The sequence below is a fragment of the Rana temporaria genome, chromosome 8 (genome assembly GCF_905171775.1).
Source record: "Rana temporaria chromosome 8, aRanTem1.1, whole genome shotgun sequence".
Lineage (NCBI taxonomy): Eukaryota > Metazoa > Chordata > Amphibia > Anura > Ranidae > Rana > Rana temporaria.
Genome location: NC_053496.1, coordinates 125309553 through 125327412, shown reverse-complemented (window position 1 = coordinate 125327412; position 17860 = coordinate 125309553). Strand labels below are relative to the sequence as shown.

At 46.9% G+C, this 17860-nt stretch overlaps 1 protein-coding gene across 4 annotated transcripts in view; it reads left to right on the top strand.

Moving 5' to 3' along the window:
- The first annotated feature begins 1621 nt into the window (after nucleotides 1-1621).
- The window catches only part of VCL (vinculin), a 103171-nt gene continuing 86932 nt past the window's right edge, over nucleotides 1622-17860 (top strand). For 2 of the 4 annotated variants that reach the window (XM_040320667.1, XM_040320666.1), the window contains exon 1: nucleotides 1622-1988. In XM_040320667.1, coding sequence (XP_040176601.1) covers nucleotides 1821-1988 — 168 coding nt within the window. In that variant the 5' untranslated portion in view covers nucleotides 1622-1820. The remainder of the gene's footprint in view (nucleotides 1989-17860) is intronic. The other 2 variants (XM_040320669.1, XM_040320668.1) reach the window with 1 other exon arrangement.

Sequence of the window (17860 nt, the reverse complement as noted above, 5' to 3'; positions counted from 1 at the left end):
TCTGCGCACCCTGATGTAAGGGGAAACTCTGCGGACCCTGATGTAATGGGGAAGTCTGCGGACCCTGATGTAAGGGGGAACTCTGCGGACCCTGATGTAAGGGGAAACTCTGCGGACCCTGATGTAAGGGGGAACTCTGCGGACCCTGATGTAAGGGGGAACTCTGCGGACCCTGATGTAAGGGGGAACTCTGCGGACCCTGATGTAAGGGGGAAGTCTGCTGACCCTGATGTAAGGGGGAACTCTGCGGACCCTGATGTAAGGGGAAACTCTGCAGACCCTGATGTAAGGGGGAAGTCTGCAGACCCTGATGCAAGGAGGAACTCTGCGGACCCTGATGCAAAGGGGAACTCTGCGGACCCTGATGCAAGGGGGAACTCTGCGGACCCTGATGTAAGAGGGAAGTCTGCGGACCCTGATGTAAGGGGGAACTCTGCGGACCCTGATGTAAGGGGGAAGTCTGCGGACCCTGATGTAAGGGGGAACTCTGCGGACCCTGATGTAAGGGGGAAGTCTGCAGACCCTGATGCAAGGAGGAACTCTGCGGACCCTGATGCAAGGGGGAACTCTGCGGACCCTGATGCAAGGGGGGAACTCTGCGGACCCTGATGCGAGTGGGAACTCTGCGGACCCTGATGTAAGAGGGAACTCTGCGGACCATGATGTAAGAGGGAACTTTGCGGACCCTGATGCAAGGGGGAACTCTGCGAACCCTGATGCGAGTGGGAACTCTGCGGACCATGATGTAAGAGGGAACTCTGCGGACCCTGATGCAAGGGGAAACTCTGCGGACCCTGATGCAAGGGGGAACTCTGCGGACCCTGATGCAAGGGGGAACTCTGCGGACCCTGATGTAAGAGGGAACTCTGCAGACCCTGATGTAAGGGGGAACTCTGTGGATCCTGATGCAAGGGGGGAACCCTGCAGACCCTGATGCAAGGGGGAACTCTGCGGACCCTGATGTAAGGGGGAACTCTGCGGACCCTGATGTAAGTGGGAACTCTGATATTTGTAGATGAAATATTGATATTTACACTGAAAATGGTCATTTTGGCTAACTTTCGGAACTGTCAGTAAAAAAGGTGTCTGTCAGTAATTTTATGTGTTGTGTCAGTAAATGTCACTTGGGAAGGTTGGCAGCTCGGTTGCTGGGAGGCGGTGTGAAGAGATAACAGACATCAGGGGAAGCTCAGATGTTATTCATCAGTCACTTGTGTCCCAATTGGGGAACTTTGGGGTTCCCTCAGAAAATGGCCAATATGGTGGCTGAGTTGTGAGGGCGATACGATACATGTGACACAGGAATACTAATAGTTTGTCAGGTAAAGCAGCTGTGATGTATGTAGGGAGTGATGATGTCACTGTGGAGGGTGGGTGATATCACTGTGCATGGGGGAACATCTGATCGCTCAGTCTGGCTTCCCCTCGCATTCCTCGCCCTCTTCGCCTGTAGGTGACGTCATGCCCGCAGGAATCCCTCTCTCGCTTCCAGGGTTCTCCTTATAAGGCGAACAAGGAGCGTGACGTCACGGGCCGGGATCGGGAGTGATTGGCACCGCCCCCCGCCAATGGAATGACAGGGAGCGGACAGCGGAGGAGGGCGGGACCCGGCGTGCGTGGGAAGGCGGGGCGGCAGGACGTCACCCAGCGGCCGGAGTTGGGAGTGTTGTGTGGAAGTGTCCGGTGAGTGGAGAAGAGGAGGAGAGCCCGGCAGACAGAGCGGAGAAGCCGGGGAGAAGAGCCGTATTCGGTCCGTACATACAGTCCCGGGACACAGCACATTCTTCTCCTTAGTGCTGACACACCACCCGGCCGCCACCATGCCTGTCTTCCACACCAAGACCATCGAGAGCATCCTGGAGCCGGTGGCCCAGCAGATCTCCCACCTGGTTATCATGCATGAGGAGGGCGAGGTAGACGGCAAGGCCATCCCGGAGCTCACCACACCTGTGGCGGCTGTCCAGTCGGCGGTCAGCAACCTGGTCCGGGTAAGTGACAGCCAATGCACACCTACCTCCAACACTTTACTAGTCTGATGAATGGGAGTCTTCGTTTTCTATTTAGGGTGTACATTGACTGCAGGCCCTGGCCTCAGGAGCTTACAATCTAACTGTATATTAGAAGACAACCTATTAGAGGAAACCGGAGTAACTGGAGGAGACCCACACAAGTCCAGGGAGGACATGCACTCTCTATGGGGTGGTGTCCTTGTCAGGACTTGAACCCAGGACCCCGGTACTGACCTGGGGGCGTCTCTTCCCTGCCTGTCCGCCTCTGTCATTAATGCTGAACCTGACGGAATGTCCGCGCATGCACGAGAGTGATGTCATCTCTGCCCTGGCCAATGACAGCAGCTGGCGATCCAGACCTGGAAGCCGGTGACTTGTCCTTAAGGTTCCCCTAACGGGAAATTCCCTTCAAGGACTGCGCAGGCGCAAACTTGCCGACGGAAATCTCCGAACCTCGCCCGGCATCCAGGCTCATTCTTTAACATCCCCGTCCTCGAAATCCACGTCGCCCTGGATGCCGGCCGAGGTTCAGAGATTTCCGTTGGCAAGTTTTGCGCCTGCGCATTCCTTAAAGGAACTTTCTCGTTAGCCGGAACCATATCGGCAGATCAGATTGCGCCTGCGCAGGAACTTTCACGGTAGCCGGAACCATATCGGCAGATCAGATTGCGCCTGCGCAGGAACTTTCACGATAGCCGGAGCCATATCGGCAGATCACCGGCCGTCGTCCTGAAGATGTCAGTTCCCAGGAAAAATGAAGTCCTGCTAGATCAAGGTGACCATAGTTCCGTTACAGTCCTGGAATGTCGGGATTGCTAACTGTCAGACCACCAAATGGCTGGTGTCATATCTGATCACGTGTGATTGCAGATCAAACAGAAGCAGCTTCCTTGGCTGTAAAGGATTGGATGGTTTATTTCCGCTCTACTGCTGTCAGATCGGCCTCTATAAATTCGGTCAGTGCCCAAAATTAGAGAGCATCTGAGCATGTGCAGAGCAGGGTGAGACCGTGTATTGCTGGATTTTACACAATATTAGCACTTATTTGTAATGTTTATACAGTAAAACCTTGGTTTGAGAGTAACTTGGTTTGAGAGCGTTTTGCAAGACAGGCAAAATGTTTTAATACATTTTGCCTTGATATACAAGCGATGTCTTGATATAAGAGTAGCATCATGTCACAACTGAGTATAAAAAAGAAGAGAGGAGCCTCTCAGTGTAGCAATATGGTTACATTTAATGAAGGTACAACATTTAGCAACTTATTGCTACAATAAGAGGTGCCTCTCTTCTCTAGCCTGTAAAAAAAATGCTTTGCTATACAAGTGCTTTGGATTACAAGCATGTTTCTGGAACAAATTATGCTCGCACACCAAGGTTTTACTGTGTATACCTGCAAAAGGGACCAGCCTGACGTGATCTAGCAGGACTTAATTTTCTGACTAAAGTTCCACTTTAACCACTTGGTGCCAGCCCCTAAGGGGTTTTACATGCTGGGAGGAGCTTAAGATCATGTGACCGCCATGATTGGATGTCACATGATCGGTTTTCCCATCAGCTGTCAGTTACTGTGCCAGGCACACGCTCCCTGGGCACAGCACTATTTGCACCAAGGCCTGAAGTCTACAACTGTTGAGGCAAACACTTTTATGAGGCGTATGAAATGTCTATTCTAGCATATGGAGTGCAGGGGTCAGGAGTAAGGCTGAACTCTGGCGTGTTCGCATAGTACACGTGCAGAGCCCGCCAGGAAGTGTGCACCGCGCTGCGCTAATCGCAGCCAGAGAGACATTGTCCCGACACTCTGCTGCAGAGATCGGGAAATGTCTCCCTGGCTGTGATTAGCGCAGCGCCGTGCACACTTCGTGGCGGGCTCTGCACGTGTACTATGCGAACACGCCAGAGCTCATCCTTAGTCGGGAGTAGGGATGAGCTCCGGCGTGTTCGCACACTCCATGTGCAGAGCCTGCCAGGAAGTCGGCACGGCGCTGCGCTAATCGCAGGCAGGGAGACATTTCCCGATCTCTGCAGCCGAGCATCGGGGACAGCGTCTCCCTGACTGTGATTAGCGCAGCGCCGTGCCGACTTCCTGGCAGGCTCTGCACATGGAGTGTGCGAACACGCCAGAGCTCATCCCTAGTCAGGAGTACACACTGTACAGAGTGCACTGGTCAGAAGTATGTCCTGTACAGCTCAGTATTCATACTGCAGTGGTTGGAATAATGTAATGTACAGTAGCTATAGAAGATACAATAATAAAAGTTCTGTACTGCACCGGATAGAGTATGGCCAGGAGTATATAATGCACACTGTACATTACTTCGTATGCAGTGTCATGAGTTGAATACTTCTGACCACTATCCTTGTATACTGCACTATACGATATATAATCCTGACCCATGCTCTTTACACTAGGCTGTATGTTACTGTAGCACTACCCCCGTAGGAGCTGCTGGTTTAGTTTTGGATCTTGCACGTTCCCTCGCTTTTCGTTGTCTATATAGGGCACGGGTCTCCAAACTTTCTAAGCAAAGGGCCAGTTTACTGTCCTTTAGAGTTTACGAGGGCCGGTCAGTGGAAGTTGAAAAGGTCCCAAAGTCAGTGGGGTAAAATGAACATCCCTTTGTTTCAGTAAGAGTAATTGTGACCCTGTATTGGGTCCCATTGTTGGTGTCATCACTGATGTGATTGTGCCCCATTGTTGGTGTCATTGAGAGAAATTGTGCCCCCTTGTTGGTGTCATTGAGAGGAATTGTCCCCTATCATTGGTGTAATTGAAAGGAATTGTGCCCCATTTTTAGTGTCATTTTGAGGATTTGTGTCCCATCGTTGGTGTCATTGGGCCCCAGTGTTGGTGTCAGTAGGAGAAATTATGCCTCATGGTTGGTGTAATTGAGAGAAACTGTGCCCCCTTGTTAGTAAGAGAAATTACGCCACATTGTTGGTATCAGTGGATGAAATCGTGCCCCAAGGGCCGGATAAAAGCAAGCAAAGGGCCACATCTGGCCCCCGGGCCGCAATTTGGAGACCACTGGTCTAGGGGATGAGACGAGAGTCTAAGAAACTTCAATGTCCACACAAGTTGTAAATCCCTTTTCTGTCAGGTTTTATTTGCACACAAACTTGTATAGGTAGAGGGGTGGAGGGGAAGGTTCAGGCACACGATGCACATCACTGGGGAACTTCTAAGTTTCAAAAGTCAACTCACCACTTTCCTCAGAGTGGGTATTGCTCACCCGGATAGGCCCCTCTCACTGGCCTAGCAGCTGGGATGATGCACAGACAAAAAGAATAGAATACAGTCTCTGCCACAGACCTTTCTTTGAGGATAGAAATAAACTGTTCCAGAATCCTCTGCCACAGGATTCAGTACCCGGATTTCCAGCCGTACAGTTTAGAGCCTTTAAGCCGGCCTGGCAACACTGTAAGGCATCACAAAATATGGTGCATCCTCTAACAAAGTTACCAGGCCTCTCCTGAGATACCAGCCTTCCGCTTGGTCCTCCCAGGACAGGTCCTCCCCTGGATTCCTCCATTGAGTGGCTTCCATCTGCAGGACAGACAGCACAGGATCACCTTCAAAGTGCAGGCCCCAGTGTGGACAACTGAGCCTACCTGGTGGAAATGCAGCCTCGGGGCCAATGTGGTGCTGGGGCTGAAAATCGACCATCGCATACCTCGCGCCAGGAGGGCCACGAGGCAAAAGACCCCGATAAAATGGCAGCTGCCCCTTAAGTATCCTTGCCCAGCGGCGAGACCACTCCCACTGGGCTGTGCTCGGGGGGGGGGGGGGGGGGGGGGGGAAACACCCAATACACTCTGGCCTGCCTGTGTTCCAACATTGGCCTGCGGTGGTATTGCCACCTACAGGCAAACAATGGGGAAAACCCTCCAAGCATAGTCATAGCCGATCAGATGCTGATTTTTTAATCATCAGAGTCTGAGCTAACTACCAGCTCAGACACCCACTAAATTTAACATGGCGCCCTAGTCATCAGGAGCAGGGCGCTACATGACATTCTCCTGACCACTACACTCTGTAAACTGTGATGTATGTTACATAGTCCCTACTGATCAACTCTGGTTGCTGGGGTGTACTTTGCACACACCTGACTGCTGCACTCCCAGTATACAGAGTTAAGGATTATGTAATATAAAGCCCCACATACAGGGTGAGGTGGTCAGGAGTATGTTCCATATAGTGCTCTGGTCTCATAGGTGCCTGGTGCTAGCAACACCCCTGGCCACTAATATTTCTAGTGCTTGTAACCCCCAACTGTCTGTATTTCATATATCACATCAGTGTTGGAGGCAACAACATGACCGTTTTATTGGATGGAATTATGGGGCAGGAAGCCAACTGTGTGTAAAGAGGATGTTACTCTATGCGTTGTTTCTTTGCATAACCTCCTGATAACCTGATTATCTGTATGTTGTAACGGACAGCAGCATCTGAAGATAATGAAATGCAGTGCCTGTAAAATAATTCAGTTAGTGTATTTACAGTCACAACTTTTTTTTCTAGTTCTAAGGTATGCAAGGGTTAAACCCCTGTCAGGTTAGTTTTTGAGATTTCCCTTCACTTCCTGTCCTGTAAAGTGAAGGTGATTCCCATCCCAGAGAGTTGTCACAGGAACACGTGTCCCCATCCCAGAGAGTTGTCACAGGAACACGTGTCCCCATCCCAGAGAGTTGTCACAGGAACACGTGTCCCCATCCCAGAGAGTTGTCACAGGAACACATGTCCCCATCCCAGAGAGTTGTCACAGGAACACGTGTCCCCATCCCAGAGAGTTGTCACAGGAACACGTGTCCCCATCCCAGAGAGTTGTCACAGGAACACGTATCCCCATAGCAGGATATTCCCTCCCGTCACATTTAGAATTTCTCCTCCTTTTCTGTGTGAATGACGGTGGTGATCAGGAGATCATCTTCTCAGCCGAGACACACAAACGCCTTTCATCCATCTCTCCATCCAAAACTAAAAAAACGCTTTTGCCGTTGTATACACTTTTAGGGTTCAGGCAGGCAGCTTTTTACAGTTGACATAGGAATGCTAGCAGTGACATCCTACACCAAATATCCTGGCCATACACTGTATGCGTGTAACGTTTACAGTGCAATATACCTGATCGGCTACTAGAACCCAGGAAACCAATCAGGACCGACATGGCTATTCAATAGCGTGCAATCCAGCTAATTTCGCATTGTTGATATTTATATGTCAGTCCTAAGCAGGCCAATAGAGTTTTTGTACAGAACAATAATTTACATGCATACAATTTATCATTATTTTTATATCAAACGTTCATACGAATATGGCCATAGGAGTGCTTCCTTTCAATTTTCATGCACACAATGTAAATCCGCTCTGTACGCAGATCCATGGATGCAGGTTTTTCTGTTTTCGTTTTACAGATCTGACCGCGCAGCGCAAGTTTATTTGATTTTTTTTTTTTTATGTAGCTGTGCACACGGCCCCATAGAGAAAAAATACACATGGGTTCAGATCCCTAAAGGAAAAGTTCACCTTTAAATAATGTTCCTTTTAACTTTTTTTTTTTATGGACACCGCACCGGTCCTGAGGAGCTGCAGGCAGGAGTTCTAAGGCAAAGCCGCGGCTTCGGCTTCGTGGACTAGGCCAAAGCTGCGGCCTCGCCTAAAAACTCCTGCCTGCAGCTCCTCAGACACCGCGCCGGTCCTGGGGAAAAAAAAAAAATCAAACAAATCTATTCTTTGAAAATATGATTTGATTTGACCTACCAACTCGACTCAATCAAATAGATTTTTTTTTTTTTTTTTTTCCAGCCCTACTTTTAACCTGTACTGATTAAAATGCTATATTGTGATCACAAGTAAAGAGGCTTTATTTAAATTAACTCGCTTTAAATCAATTTTTAAAGCGCAACTGTCATCTCTGTCCAGCAGTGGCTCCTCCTCTGACCTGCTGTTGACTCACCGACAGTCCCATTCACTTTTAATGAGACGGCTGGTGATGCAGCAGTGACACAAGGTGAGTTGCCATGATGGATCTGAAATGACAGGTGCTCTTCAAATGTAAGGACTTATTCTTGCTAGCAGTTAGAATCTTTAATATTTGCAAACACTTGGAGCCTGGTACAGATGCATTTCTCTTCAAACAATCATAGTTTGCACTGCAGTGTACATAGATTTGCAAAACAATGGGATAAAAGAATATTCTTGAACTTTGTTTGATCCCATGATTATTGTGTGAATGCATCAATGCATGCTATCTCAGCTTGCAGAGCTTGGATTCGTTGAATGAGTTTACCAAAAATGTAACGTACAGCCTCATGCTACATAACTAAGCTCCATTTCATGCTGAATAAACTACATTTTTAATTTATCTTAAATAGATTTTTACTCCAAAAGCATTTTATTAAAATTTGATAAAAATAAAAATTACACACACACACACACACACACACACACACACACACACACACACCGTATTTGCCAGCATATAAGACGACCCCCCCAATTTTCCAGCTAAAATTTTGGTTTTGGGATATACTTGCTGTATAATACGACCCCCCCCCCCCCCCTTCCTACTAGTCTGCCTCGAAGCCGAGGGGTAGCTGGAACAACCGCTGACAGTAACGTTCTTTATTTAGCTTTTTTTCAAATCTCTCTGTGCCCATTTGATGCCTCACTGACCCCCGAGTCTTGAGGCAAGTTTTTAAGCACAAAAGGTCATCTTATACACCGGAAAATACGGTGTATGTATTTTAGATTTTTTATCATGCATTTTAATAAAATGCTTTTGGAGTAAAAATCTATCTAAAGATGATTTTCTATTTAAGATACATTAAAAATGTATTTTATTCTGCATGAAATGGAGCTTAGTTATGTGTTGTTTTTTTGTTTGTTTATATATATATATCCACCCTGGTTTGTATTTACCAAGTGGGGACTTTGCAGTTCAGCTTCATAGGAGTAAGTTGGTCTGTTTACTCCCAAGTTTTGGAAGTCGCATCATTTTTACTGATGGTGTATTTTGTTTTCTAGTTCCCTACAGAAAATATGCACACATGAACAGTGTTACTATACTTGTTCATAAACATCCGATGGGGTGAATATTGTATGTCCTCCTCATCAATCACCATGTCAGTTGGAAGATTTTTTCTTTTGGTGGTGTCATTCATGTGTGCAGATCATGTTGCATAGACTGCATTTCATTTCAAGACTTCATGAATAAAATTCTGCGCTGATTTTTGTTTTCTTTTACTTGGTTGTTGAAAAAAATCCACTTACTAACGAAGCTTTTTAAGCTGCTAGTATAACTATACAGTCTGGTACCTGAATGTACTATTAACCTTGCAGAGCTCCCTAGGAGGCCAGATAGCGAGGACACTATATTGCACCCTTTCTCAACCTTGTTGTGATAGAAGAATTGTGGTTTACTATGTTTAAAGTGTCACTCAACCTAAATCCGTGATATGCAATTAGCGGACCGCCAGCTGTTTCAAAACTACAAGTCCCATCATGCTTGTGGCTGTCAGTGTCTTGCTATGCCTCATGCTAATTGAATATCCCGACCTAAATCATAAAAACCTATCAATACATGCTGTTCACACTCAGTCACTATGAGATTTATTTTCTGTATTCTGCAAAAAACTGATCCTGCTGCTCTCTTTCCACCTTCTGTTTAATGTCCCCAATTCAGCTAGGGATTTTGGAGCGAAAGGTTCCCCAATTACATTGGCGGTCAGGGAAGTGGCCCTTTGCATCAGTCATCAACCTAGTGTCTTGGTTTGGTAGTGTTTACATTGGTGGTCAGTGCGATAGTCCCTTACATTGGTGGTCAGTGAAAAATAGTCCCTTACATTGGTTGTCAGTGAAGAATAGTCCTGATCAGTGGGAGAGTGAGTAACAGAACATTTCTTTACATTTGTGGTCAGTGCGGTGGTCCCTTACATTGGTTGTCAGTGAAGAATAGTCCTCTTAAGCCTCGAACTTCCAGCAGACTTTTACATGGATTTTGGCCCGAAGGGCGTTTGCCATGAACTTCTGCATACACATGGCCCCACATTTTCAGCCAAAATTCGACCAAACCACGTGGTCTTTCAGCTCTTTACCGCCACCCTTTTGGGCAACTTCTGCTATTGTTGTCTGATGTTTAGCATTGGTTCCGAGCATGCATGTTTGTACTTTGGATTTTAGTAGGACGGTCTTGTGTACACACGATTGGATAAACTGATGGAACACATTTATTGCCCAACAGTTGGTGAGCATGAGCAGCCAACATTTGTTGTCATTAATTCAGCCAACAATTGTCTGACGGAGCATACACATGGTCGGATTATCTGACACAACACGTCCATCAGACAATTATGGCCATAAAATTGGATTGTGTATACGAGGCTTTAGATTGGTGATCAGTGGGAGAGTGAGTAACAGAATGGCTCTTTACATTGGTGGTCAGTGGGGAAAAGTGCCCTCTTATGCGCCTTTCACATGAGTGGTCCGATTGGGTCCACCTGTCTGTTTTTTTTTTTTTTTTTTTTTTTCAGGCTGACCTGATCGCACCCTCCATTCTCCTCTATGGCTGTGACTTGTGACTTGTGTCTGTTTAAACCCACCTACCCCCAATCTGCCAAAAACAAATGAAAGGGGATCTGTTTTCTTCCATCTGGGTGGATCTGAGGGCAGTCAGATGTAAATGGACAGCCAGTCTGTTTACATCCGACTTCTGATAGAAAAGAGTGGGCTTGTGTCCATGTCTGCTCTGCATAAGATGAGCAGACATGGACCTATCATCTGCCTGCTCCACTCTAATTAGCAGGGGATCAGCGGACAGATCCCCCGATGAGCAAGTAAAACCTTCCCTATGTGAAAGGGCCTTACAGATAACCAAAAAGAGCCTCTGGAAGCACCCTAGGATTCCACGGAACACTGGTTTCGAAAGGCTTCCCTATTATGTCAACATAGACTTCATTCCTGATGTCAGTGCCTAATTATTGGTATGTGAGGCTGTCTATTATCCCTATTGGCCAGTAGAGAAGCATGGGGGTTGTGGGCAGCAGGTTTAGGATATGTTTGGGTGCGTGTTGCTTTATAGACAGATTTCAAGTTTAATGTATCTAAACATTAATGCGGGTTTAATATACCGTAGTTCTCTTTACCTTTTGGGCAAATGTATCATTGTAAGGTGGCAGTTTATAAATGCAATTTGCTAAAGTTGTGGACAAATAACTGCAGTAAAGGAGACGGCTAGCCATTTTAAAGAGGACCTGTAATGAAGTAAAAAGGCTGATTTCGTTTTTCTTAAAACGCAAGTTGCCTGGATTCATGCAGATCAGGAAAGTCAGAATTTGTTGCATCTTACTACTAATCACCATGGCAGTCAGAAGACTAGCATTTTCAGATGGAGTCCACAATTGCCCCCAACATTTTCTGCTAAGGCAGCTAAGCACATTTAATTTCATAAGTTGGAGAACATAAACTTTATTTGACAAAAGCAGAAGGTGCAGGCTGTACTTTTAAAGGATAAGTATGGCCCTACTTCTCTGAAGTGCACTTGGTTTTGCACTCCTCAGCCGGTCCAGACTTTGGAGGGATCCCGACTTTAATGTTGGGATCCACTCGGATGCTAAATCGGCCGCTGGCTCGGCTCTCAACGGCTCTCACCCTCTCCACAGCCCAGGACTCCCATGAGCACTAGAGGGGCAGAGCAGAGAGCTGATGATTGACAGTCGCTGTCTTTCTGTTCACTGCAGACCAAGAACTGAGCGATCAGCAGTCTTTGATCGCTCAGTTCTCGAGCAGGTGGGAGACAGATGCAGCGTTGCAAATATAATTTTTATTTTTATTTATTTTAAATCCCCTATCTCTCTTTTAAGCAATCTGGTTACTTGGTCCATGTGACTTCTTTCACACACCAAGCTGTGTGTGTGTTTTTTTTGTGTATGACGTCTAGAAGTAGTGTGGCTTGTGTATCTTCATATGATCAGTAAAATGATGTGGAATGTGCTTTGTATTGGTTTCCTAGCACGTAACCAAGAAATAATGAAAATCATACTCCCAATCCCAGTCCTGCTGGAGAATGTCATAAATCCCCATGCTCTATGTATGACGCGGGAGGTTGGAACTGCCCAGCAGCTGGCCTGGTCCCTGCAGACATTTGTGACCAGCTGTAATGTATGTGTCATGGGAGAGGAGGGCTGCGCTGTTCTCCAAAGAGGAAATGTTGGCTTATTCAAATTCCATTACAATTGGTCTGTTAAATGTTACAATTAGATTTTCCCGGAGGCATTTACTGCAGAGCTACAGTAGTGATCTACAAATCAAAATCACTGCATGCTGTTAGAACAAGCTCACTTTCTCTTCCCCCTCGCTGCTCCGGTTTTCTTGGTTCAGGCTCTATGTATAATCTGAGTGGTCCCTGTCCTTTGTCACATCCACTCGGTCTGCATGGATACCTCTGATCATACAGTCCAGATCCTCTCCTCATACTGGAATACAAGCTGTAGTTCCATAGCTGGGTAGTAATCATAAGGCAGAGGGCCAAATGCATCCTCCCAGCCTCTAGATTAGTCATATAGTCCTGGCCTGGAGAAGATAAAAGCCAGAATTCCTTGTATAGTATTGTTCCTTCACTAGGCTGTGCACGTGTTCACATGTACTTTATACCTTTTTTGAAGTTGCCTTTTTGCATATTGTCTTGTTATAATTTCGAGCTGTTTAATTTCTTTGCTCCCACTGAAACATTCAAATAGTAATACACCCTCCTTAGTCGTAAAATATTTGCTTCAACCAAGGAAATGTAAGGGCATTTTCACACTGATTAAACGCTTCTTTCCAGTGGGACATAAGCACATGCAAAAATCATTTGCGTTTAAATCCTATGAGACGTTTCATATCACTGCGTTTGCGCTATGGAGTGAAAAGTGCCGCATCTTTGGTGCACGATTCCTTCAGAAAGTCAAGAGGGAAGGAAAGCCAGTGATTTTGATCACCTTGGCTTGACCCAGGAGACCCTGGTACGTAGAAATCGTAACGATGGCAGTAGGTAGACATTGGGTTCTCCCACTACGCTCTGACCTACTATTGCAGGGTCCAATATTCCATCCCGCCTTACAAAGTTTAATTTTGATGGTTTGGCTGTTGAGTCCCACATTCTGAGGAAACGTGGGCTCTCAGGTCCAGTCCTATCCACTCTGGTTAAAGCGGTAGTTCCCCCCTCAAAGAAATTGTTAAGATTAGATTGCTCATTTTGTCTAGGGGAATCGGCTAGTTTTTTTAAAAACTAAGCAGTACTTACCGTTTTAGAGAGCGATCTTCTCCGCCGCTTCCAGGTATGGTCTTCAGCACTGGGCGTTCCTTCTTGATTGACAGGCTTCCGACGGTCGCATCTATCGCGTCGCGATTTTCCGAAAGTAGCCGAACGTCGGTGCGCAGGCGCCATATAGAGCCGCACCGACGTTCGGCTTCTTTCGGCTACTCGTGACGCGATGGATGCGACCGTCGGAAGCCTGTCAATCAAGAAGGAACGCCCAGTGCCGAAGACCATACCCGGAAGCGGCGGAGAAGATCGCTCTCTAAAACGGTAAGTACAGCTTCGTTTTTAAAAAAAATAGCCGATTCCCCTTGACAAAATGAGCATCAATCTAATCTTAACAATTTTTTTGAGGGGGAACTACCGCTTTAATGCTAGGAAGCCGGCCTCCAGGCTCATCTACTACAGAATCTCTGGAAGGCATATGTTTCCTGGTGTGAACCCAGAAGGGGGCACCCTAGGTAGTATGCCATTAATAGGATTCTTGCCCTTCCTCAGTTGGGCTTAAATATGAGGTTGGCCTTGAGCACGATTAAGGGTCCGATCTCGGCTTTGTCAGTATTCTTTCAAAAACCGCTTGCCTCTCATTCCCTAGTCTGGGCCTTTGTTCAGGGTGCACTGCACTTGAATCTGCCGGTTATGTCTCCCGTGTGCCCATGGGATTTGAATTTGGTATTATCCATTTACAGAAGCTACCTTTTGAACCATTATACCATGCTTCTCAAGTCTTTTTTGACAAAGAAACTTTTTTTTCTTATAGCCATATCCTCGGCAAGGAGGGTATCTGAATTGGCAGCTCTTTCTGTAAAGAACCGTATATAATTTCATGACAGGGATGCACCCTCCATTGAAGTCAATGGGAATTGCACCAAAAATGCACCCAGGGTTAGTTTTTAGGTGCATTTTGGGGGTCACTATGCTGGTTTAAGAGCAGGCAACTTTAAAGCGGAGTTCCACTAGTTTTTCAGTTTATCAAGTTAGCAGCTACAAAAAGTGTAGCTGCTGACTTTTAATAAACACACTTGCCTGTCCCACGGTCCAGCGATGCGGCCGCCTGAGGCCTCGCTCCTCTCTGCAGCGTCGTCATTGCAAGTGTGCACTGCATTTGTGTAAGTTGCGCTGCGCTCTCCTAGTGGCCAGGAAATCTTCTAGGACCTGTGACATATCCCAGAAGATTGCAGAGAGGGGGGGACCACCTAGGGAGAGAGTAGGTGTCGCCTAGGCAGCCAAGCGACGCAAGGAGGAAGTGAGACAGGAAGTACCTGTCGAAACCAGGTACCCACTCCCGCACGCCCCCCCCCCCCCAAAACAATGCATGCCAAATGTGGCATGTAAGGGGGCGAGGAGTGCTTAAAGAGGAAGTTCCACTTTTCCATCAGCAGCTGACCCCCCCCTCCTGATAAGCGTTCTCAGCCAATGGGGGAGATTGCTGTACTAACATCAGATCGTTTATAGCGGCTCCAACAGGTTTTGTTTGTTCAACTCGCTGGTGTGTACCAGGCTTTATAATCGACGGGGATGTAAACGGTGCCCCAAACACCACCTCCACAGCCCCCTCTTCCCTTTGTGGTCACCAGTATCTCCAATCTGGTCTAAAAAAAACAAAAAGATATCGGTCGTCACCCCCCCCCCCCCCCTACAGGCTACACAGCGCACAAGGCAAACGTGTTAATTCCTCTAGTATGCTGCTATATATTGGAGATGACATTAAAGGTTTGATAACACTTTAAATCGGTTAATCTAAGAAACCTGTTCTAGAAAGTGCCTAAAACCGAAGAAAGATAAGCAGATTGAAGTGAAATCTCATTTTGCATGTGCCCATGTCTAATTGAATTGGCTTCCGTTGTTTAGCCTCTTATTACAAGCTGCGTTCCTGATATGGTTGGATATTGGATCTTTCTTCAGCCAGTTAGAGATGTAGGATGCAGCTATAAAACCTAAAAGAGGTGCCTTCCCATCCTGGCTCATATCGCCTGGCTCATATCGCCTTCTAAATGTAGCCACACAGGACGGCTCTAGACTGACTGGAGACAGGGCAGCTGTAGGACAGGTGTCATATTGCCACCCGCCGACTCCCATTCCACTTTTCACACACTGCTCTGTTTATCTGGGAATCTTCATATCCTAAATCTTTAGTGGCTGTTCTGCTTATAGTTCGAGGTACAGTTTATGAGCAAACCAGCGAGCTGAGACTTCTGTGTTGTCATACTTGCAATCATCATGTCCCTTGTATGATGGCTTGTGTCAGCTGTGATGTCATGTCGCTTGTATGATGGGTTGTGTCAGCTGTGATGTCATGTTGCCTCTATGATGGGTTGTGTCAGCTGTGATGTCATCATGTCGCTTGTATGATGGGTTGTGTCAACTGTGATGTCGTCATGTTGCTACTTTGATGGGTTGTCAGCTGTGATGTCGTCATGTCGCCGCTATGATGGGTTGTCAGCTGTGATGTCATGTCGCCGCTATGATGGGTTGTGTCAGCTGTGATGTCATCATGTCACTTGTATGATGGGTTGTGTCAGCGAGCATCTATCTTCGCCCCTTTTCTTCCGAGGACCGCAAACTCCGGCTCTCTGACTGGCTGGAGTCGCGTGACGTTGTTCCCGCGCATGCACGCGGGAGCCGCTTTTTACGGCATGACCCCGACTTAAAACGGCACAGCGTGCCCTTTCAAGATGGCGCTTGCGCCGTTAAAGTCGTCGCTCAGAGAAATTGCAAATATCTGAGAACGTGTAGGTCTCGGAGATATTGCAAGCACCTACAGGTAAGCCTTAATTTAGGCTTGCCTGTAGGTGTAACTTGTCCCCGAGGGTTTACAACCACTTAGAGGTGCCCTCCACCCCTCCCTCAAGTTATATTAAAGGAAATATGGATGCTTTAGGCCTCATTCACATGGGCTCATAGGCCCGTACAACATGAATGGGCATGTATTTATGTGCATGGAGCAGTCTGGGCTGATTTTACCAGGAATGCAAGGGTGGGTGCTGGGCCCCGAATGCACCCCGTGTGTATGTGGGGATGTGTACCTATGCCTGAATACCTATCAGAACTGGCTGTGTGCTGGAGTCCATACATTCTGCTCCACACACAGAAACAAAGACCTTGTTCATATGAATGAGGCCATTCTTCTTACAGAAGATTACTGCATTCTACATGGTAAACGTTTAGCACATATTCTGTAAAGTCAAAGCAATTAACTCTGAGGCATCAAGTCGCTTTACGTGAAGCTGAACATGTTGAAACTGGTGTTTGGTTGTCGGCTTTATTTGGAAGTTGTCACTTTGATATTCTGCTTTCTGGCCAATGTGTGGTTTGCCATTGCTGGTCTGCTTCCTCAAACAAAAGTTGCATGGCTTTGTGTGGTTTCCAGACCTCTGTTTTGAAGCATGCAGCAAAAAGAGAAGTTAGAATTCTTTATTCTGGAAGTCAAAGCATCAACACAGTGACGGGGAACTTTATAAGGAGGGGACAGCAATGGCAGCCCATATTTCTTTCATACATGTATTGGAATAAATTGGCTCATGTATACACAAGTCTGGGTGTATGCGGCCATAATGCCAGGGTTTTCTCTACTCATTCTGCAGTCATATGTGAAGTCATTTTCTCTGGACATTTATACATTTTGTGAAGTGGCAGTTAAACTTTTGTACCGCCCTCAACATACAGGAAAGGGGGATTGGGGCTAGCTAGAAGGGGACAGGCCTGTATATCTGTTGGATTATGGCACATGTGTGAAATGCAGCCCGACACGTTGCCTCTAGTTCCGCTCCTCAGCCAGGGACCACATCCGAAACTGTTCAGTGGCGCTGACATGCATGAACTGTCGTAATGCACAGGATCCCAAATAAGGTGCTTAAGGTACATTCAGGACTTACCGCTGCTTGATTGTGTATTTATCACTGGCAGCCAGGAAAAAACAGGCAATTTTCTCCTGCCAGTAAATGCCAGTAAAAAGAAAAGGTTGCCAGTAAAAAATATGGCTGGGACCCTTGGCTAGGTCCGGAGCTGGCGACACCATCCGAATGCCTGCTACAGTGTGTTTGGCTGGCTCTGGTGGAGGCGGTGCCTGAGAATGTCCTGTGAGGTCATGGTGCAAGGGAGCGAAGCGGCCAGAGCCTCGTGTGCGGGTCAGGAGCAAGGCAGGCTGGGAGCATTTGGGCTTTCACATTGCAGGGCAGGAGTTTTTCAGGCGGTATTTAGGTGCTATTTTTAGTGCTAAACCACCTGAAAAACTCCTCAGTGTGAAAGGGGCCTAAATGAAAAGTGAAAGGGTGCAACAGGATAAGAATCAAAGTGCATATAGAGTCTCCCTCTCTCCCTCCCTCCCCATGATTAAAGCAGATAATAAAACATTCTATAATATAGTGTGTAAACAACAATAATATAATATAGTGTGTAAACAACAATACATTTTGGTTCTTCTAGTGTTCCATCACCGTGCCCCCTATAAAGTGCAACGTGTATCAATCTAAGTGCTTCACCCGTAGTGCCACACAAATGCGCTCACCAGATTTTTAAGGCCAATAATGACCATCGGGCATATAGGAGAAC